Here is a 6,310-nt window from a genome sequence, read left to right as displayed (position 1 = left end):
CATAGTTTAAGAAGTTCATTTTGCACGTACCCACTAGAATGCGTATCAAGAACCTCTAGAAAATTATCCAAAGGCTCTTTACTCAGACCATTCTTAATGAATAAAATTTTATCTTCTCTATTCATTGATGTCATTCCAACATTTTTGCATTTCTCTTTACAAGTCCACCTTGCACATTTATGACATCCACCTATACGTTTAGCTCTTCGCTTTTTGGGATATGTGCTTTTACCAAATCCTGGCATATGTCTTATTATTATTTCACTTGCCTCCCCAACCAATCGGACTTTTGCTTCAATTATCAAACGGATATCATTCGGTATGCCATACGACATCATCAACCTTAGTCGCTCACATCTAGCTTTATAAATTTTTTTTCAACGCATTATCAGGTAAACAAGCAAAATATTCACGAAGATTCACAATACAAGCATCCATATTATTATTATTATTATATATTTCAATTATTTTGGGAAAACTGAAAAAACCGACTTAGATAGTCACGGAGTACCGTTAGCCGCCACTTAACCGGGAAATGATCTAGAATCTGCAAAAACAAAATGAAAATATCAACCAACTATTGTGGATTATATAAAGGCATAAAATCATCATTAAGAATTTCATTTTCTATAAAAGGCTTAAGTCTTTGCCCATTAACTTTAAACATGTCATTATTTTTAGGATTTTCAATATCAATAGCACCATGAGGATAAACAAATTTAACTACAAATGGTCATAACCATCTCGATCTTAGTTTTCCTAAGAATAAATGCAAACGAGAATGATAAAGTAAAACTTTTTGTCCAATTTCAAAAGACTTTCTCATAATATTTTTATCATGAAAGGCTTTAGTTTTATCTTTATAAATCTTTGAATTTTCATATGCATCATTTCTTAATTCTTCTAGTTGCAATTTTCTTAATTTAGATGCATCATCTAAATTAATATTAAATGCTTTAATTGCCCAATAAGCTTTATGTTCAAGTTCAACCGGTAAATGACAATGTTTACCAAAAACTAACCTATATGGTGACATCCCTAATGATGTCTTAAATGAAGTTCTATATGCCCATAATGCATCAGTTAATCTTAAAGACCAATCTTTCGATTTGGATTAACTGTTTTTTCTAAAATTTGTTTTATTTCTCTATTTGTAAGTTCAACTTGACCATTACTTTGAGGATGATATGGGGTAGAAACTTTATGTGTAATGCCATATTTTATTAACAAAGAAGAAAATGATTAATTTATAAAATTACTTCCCCCATCACTAATTATTGCTCTAGGTATTCAAAAACGGCTAAAAATATTTTCTTTTAAAAATTTTATAACAACTTTATGATCATTAGTTCTACATGCAATTGTTTCGATCCATTTTGAAACATAATCAATAGCGACTAAAATATACGTATATCCAAAAGATAATGGAAATGGACCCATAAAATCTATCCCCCAACTATCGAATATTTCAATAATTATGATTGGATTTAAAGGCATCATGTTTCGTTTTGAAATTGATCCCATCTTCTGACAGTTTTCACAAGATTTGCAAAATAAATGCGTATCTTTGAATAAAGAGGGCCAATAAAATCCACATTGTAAAATTTTTGTAGCTGTTTTATTGGATGAAAAATGACCTCCACTTGCTTCAGAATGACAAAATTTAATAACATTACTTACTTCATTGTCGGGTATGTATCGTCGAAAAATTTGGTCAGGACAATACTTAAACAAGCAAGGATCATCCCAATAAATTTTTTTAACTTCTATCAAGAACTTATCCTGTGAATTCCAATGAGAAGGCATTTTTTTGTCACAATAAAATTTACAATGTTAGCAAACCAGAGCATAATAGTAGCATAAAACAACTGATCATCTGGAAAATTTTCATTTATTGGTATTTCATTATGAGATGATTCATTCATTATTCTAGATAAATGATCGGCTACGACATTTTCTTTTCCTTTTTTATCTTTAATTATAATATCAAATTCTTGTAACAATAAAATCCACCGTATTAATCTTGGCTTAGCATCTTGTTTATTTGATAAATATTTTACGGCAGAATGATCAGTGTACACAATAGTAGTAGAACCAATTAAATAAGATCGAAACTTATCTAATGCAAATACTACTGAAAGTAATTCTTTTTCAGTAGTTGAATAATTTATTTGGGCACTATTTAAGGTTCTACTAGCATAATAGATTGCATACGGTTTTCCTTCTTTTCTCTGTCCTAACACAGCTCCTATAGCATAATCACTTGCATCACACATTAATTCAAATGGTAAAGACCAATCTGGAGGTTGTAAAATAGGTGATGTAATTAAAAGATTAATTATTTTTTTAAAAGCATTTTCACACATCTGAGTCCATTCAAATTGTGTATCTTTTGTTAAAAGATTCGAAATTGGTTTAGATATTATGCTGAAATTTTTTATAAACCTTCTATAAAAACCTGCATGACCCAAGAATGATCGAACTTCTTTGACCGTTTTTGGTGATGTTAAATTAGCAATAACATCAACTTTGGATTTATCAACTTCAATTCCTTTTTCAGATATCACATGACCTAACACAATCTCAGATTTAACCATATAATGACATTTTTCCCAATTTAAAACAAGATTTTTTTCTTCACATCGTTTTAATACTTCTTCTAGGTTTTTAAGACAATTTTCAAATGAGTTTTCAAAAACAGTTATATCATCCATAAAAACTTCTACAAATTCTTCAATCATATCACTGAAAATACTTAACATGCATCTTTGAAAAGTAGCCAAAGCATTACATAAATCAAATGACATTCTTTTAAATGCAAAAGTTCCGAAAGGACAAGTGAAAGTAGTTTTTTCTTGATCTTCTAATGATATAGGTATTTGATAATACCCCGAATACCCATCAATAAAACAGTCATAAGAATTTCCTGCTACTTTTTCTAGAATTGGATCTAAAAATGGTAGTGGGAAATGATCTTTTCTAGTTGCATCATTTAATTTTCTATAATCAATACACATACGCCAACTAGATCGAATCCTAGCTTGTAATAACTCTGCCTTTTCATTTTTTATAACAGTGATGCCTGACTTTTTAGGTACTACTTGTGTTGGACTTACCCATTTACTATCTGAAATTGGATAGGTAATTCCAGCGTCTAATAGTTTTAATATTTCATTCTTAACAACTTCCTTCATATGTGGATTTAACCTTCTTTGTGGTTGTTGATATGTTTTAGCGTTTTCTTCCAAATGAATTTTATGTTTGCAAATTAAAGGATTTATACCTTTTATATCTTTCAAAGTCCATCCAATTGTATTTTTATATTTTTTAAGTAATTTAATTAAATCTTCTTCTTGATTTGGTAGAAGAGTGGAAGAAATTACAACAGGAAATGTTTTATTTTCCCCAAGAAATACATATTTCAATTCGAATGGTAAAACTTTTAATTCAAGTTTTGTATTATCATCTTCTTTAAAATTATTTTCAGACTCAAAATTTTCCATTGAAAAAACTTCAGATTGTTGATTTAAGTTTTCTTCTTGTATATTTTCTTCCATAATTGTTTCAATTTCATTATCATATTCATTTTCATTAATACTTGGTTGTTTACATAAATTGAACACATTAAGTTCTAGAGTCATATTTCCAAAAGACAATTTCATTATTCCATTTCGACAATTAATTAAAGCATTTGAAGTTGCTAGAAATGGTCGTCCCAATATTACTGGAATTTCATTATGTACTTCTATTGGTTGTGTATCCAAAACAATAAAATCTACAGGATATATGAATTTATCAACTTGAACCAACACATCTTCTACAATACCTCTAGGTATTTTGATTGACCTATCCGCCAGTAAGAGAGTAACAGAAGTGGGTTTTAATTCTCCTAAATTAAGTTTTTCATAAACTGAATAAGGAAGTAAATTCACACTTGCTCCCAAATCTAACAAAGCTTTTTTAATTTTATTTTCTCCAATAATACATGAAATTGTTGGACAACCAGGATCTTTATATTTTAAACTAGAATTATTTTGAAGAATAGAACTTACTTGTTCAGCCAAGAATGCTTTCTTCTTCACATGCAATTTTCTCTTCACAGTACATAAGTCTTTTAAAAATTTTGCATATGAAGGTACTTGTTTAATAGCATCTAATAATGGAATATTTATCTTTACTTGTTTAAAAACTTCATAGATATCAGAATCATTTTTTTGTTTTTTATGATTTGTTAATGCATGAGGAAATGGTGGAGGTTTATTTGATTCATTTACTATTTCAGATGATTTATCATTCAACATATTATTTTTAGAATTTAAGGTATCATCATTCTCAAAAGTATCAGGATTATCATCCTTACTCTTTGATTTTAAATGATCCTTGTTTTCATTACTATATGGATCATTAACTATTTTACCACTTCTAAGGGTAATAACAGATTTTATTTGATCAATTTTTTCATTTTTTAATTCTTGATTTTGATTTTTAGGATTAGGTTGAGGTTGAGATGGAAATTTTCCTTTTTCATGAATATTAAGTGCAGATGCAAATTTTGCAAGAGTTTCTTTCAAATCAGTCATAGATTGACTGTTTTGAATATTGATAGATTCTTGCTTTTGGATAAATGCATGAATTACATCTTCAAAGTTTTTTCTTGGAGGTGTAACATAAGGAATATAACCTTGATGATTTTGGTTATTTTGAAAATATTGTTGTGAGGGTTGTGCATTATTATCATTCCTCCAACTAAAATTAGGATGATTTTTCCATCCAGGATTATATGATGTTGAAAAAGGATCTAGTATTGGTTTTTTATAATTGTTAACATAATTTGCTTGTTCATGGAGACATTCTTTAAATGAAGGTAATGTTGGACAATCTTTTGTAGCATGATCATGTGTATCACATATATGACAAACAATTTCTTGAATACTTTTTAATTGACCACTCTTTTTCATTTCTAATGACTCAATTTTTCTTGCTAAAGATGCAAGTTTAGCTTGAATATCTATATCATCTTTAAGATTATAGATACCACCCCCATTTGTTGAATTATTGATTTTAGTTGTTGGTGGTTCTATTGTGCCTATATTATCCCAATTTTGAGCATTTTCTGCTAATGAATCCAAATACTCCATAGCTTCATTTGGGTTTTTATCTTCAAAAGTTCCATTACACATGAATTCTATCATTTGCCTATCTTTAGGTATTAGACCTTCATAAAAGTGAGAAACTATTCTCCATGTTTCAAAACCATGATGTGGGCATGTATTAAGTAATTCTTTATATCTATCCCAACATTGATAAAATGTTTCTCCTTGTTTTTGAGAAAAAGTAGTAATTTGTCTTTTAAAAGAGTTTGTTCTATGGGAAGGAAAAAACTTTTTGAGAAATTGTTGTTGCATTTCTTCCCATGATCTTATTGAACTTGATCTCAAATTTTGTAGCCATGTTTTAGCTTTATCTTTTAAAGAAAAAGGGAAAAGCTTTAATCGAACTATATCCATGCTACAATTTTGATCATTATAAGTGGTACAAACTTGCTCAAATTCTCTTAGATGTAAATATGGATTTTCAGAATCTAAGCCATGAAAATTTGGTAAAAGTTGAATAATTTGAGGTTTAAAGTTGAAATTAGATGCACCAGGAGGAAAAACTAAACAAGATGGGGCACTAGTTCTAATAGGGTTCATATGATGCCTAAGTGTTCTTAATTGATCAAGTTCTTGATTATAATTATTATTATTATTGTTATCATTATCTTGATTATTTGAATTATCATCCATGTTTAAATTATTTTCAGATACTCGAATAAGTCTACCATTTTTTTTCGACTCCAAATACTCATACAAAAAAAAATACAACACAATACTTATAAATAAAACATAATTAACAAATATAAACTTAATTTATACCTCCCCGACAACGGCGCCAAAAACTTGCTACTACTTAAATTATAATTCACCCAAGTGTAGGTTGTCTGCAAATAATATATTTCATAAATACGAGATCGATCCACAGAGAGGTTATTTTAAGTTTAAATTTATTAATTTATAGATTACCAAATGCAAGAACGAAGTTTACCAATTATAAATTTTTGTCAAGGCTCGAGGATTTATTCTTGGTTTATGCAATATTGTTTAACTAAAAGTAAAACAAATGAAACCATCACAAATAATGGTTCTAAGAAAATTAAATATTTAAACAGACACCTAATATAATATAGTTCCCACTATAGAAAATACCGAATTCACCGATATTTTATATATGGTACCTATTATTATATATATAACTATATAAATATATAACT

At 28.5% G+C, this 6,310-nt stretch overlaps 1 protein-coding gene and 1 non-coding gene across 2 annotated transcripts in view; one reads left to right on the top strand and one right to left on the bottom strand.

The window, feature by feature from the left end:
• The window catches only part of LOC140991200 (uncharacterized), an 83,624-nt gene extending 77,838 nt beyond the window's left edge, over positions 1-5,786 (bottom strand). The window contains exons 1-7 of the mRNA XM_073461151.1: positions 5,675-5,786; positions 4,946-5,200; positions 3,894-4,852; positions 3,606-3,719; positions 3,351-3,443; positions 2,644-2,903; positions 2,020-2,073 (exon numbers count right to left, since the gene is read on the bottom strand). Of these exons, the coding sequence (XP_073317252.1) occupies positions 2,020-2,073; positions 2,644-2,903; positions 3,351-3,443; positions 3,606-3,719; positions 3,894-4,852; positions 4,946-5,200; positions 5,675-5,786 (1,847 nt within the window). The remainder of the gene's footprint in view (positions 1-2,019; positions 2,074-2,643; positions 2,904-3,350; positions 3,444-3,605; positions 3,720-3,893; positions 4,853-4,945; positions 5,201-5,674) is intronic.
• Positions 5,251-5,361, top strand: LOC140956425 (small nucleolar RNA R71). Its single transcript, XR_012171464.1, has one exon. It is a non-coding gene; the product is annotated as a small nucleolar RNA R71 (small nucleolar RNA).
• Positions 5,787-6,310: the final 524 nt, after the last annotated feature.

Source organism: Primulina huaijiensis, chromosome 13 (genome assembly GCF_012295235.1).
Source record: "Primulina huaijiensis isolate GDHJ02 chromosome 13, ASM1229523v2, whole genome shotgun sequence".
Lineage (NCBI taxonomy): Eukaryota > Viridiplantae > Streptophyta > Magnoliopsida > Lamiales > Gesneriaceae > Primulina > Primulina huaijiensis.
This window is presented reverse-complemented; position numbering and strand designations above follow the sequence as displayed.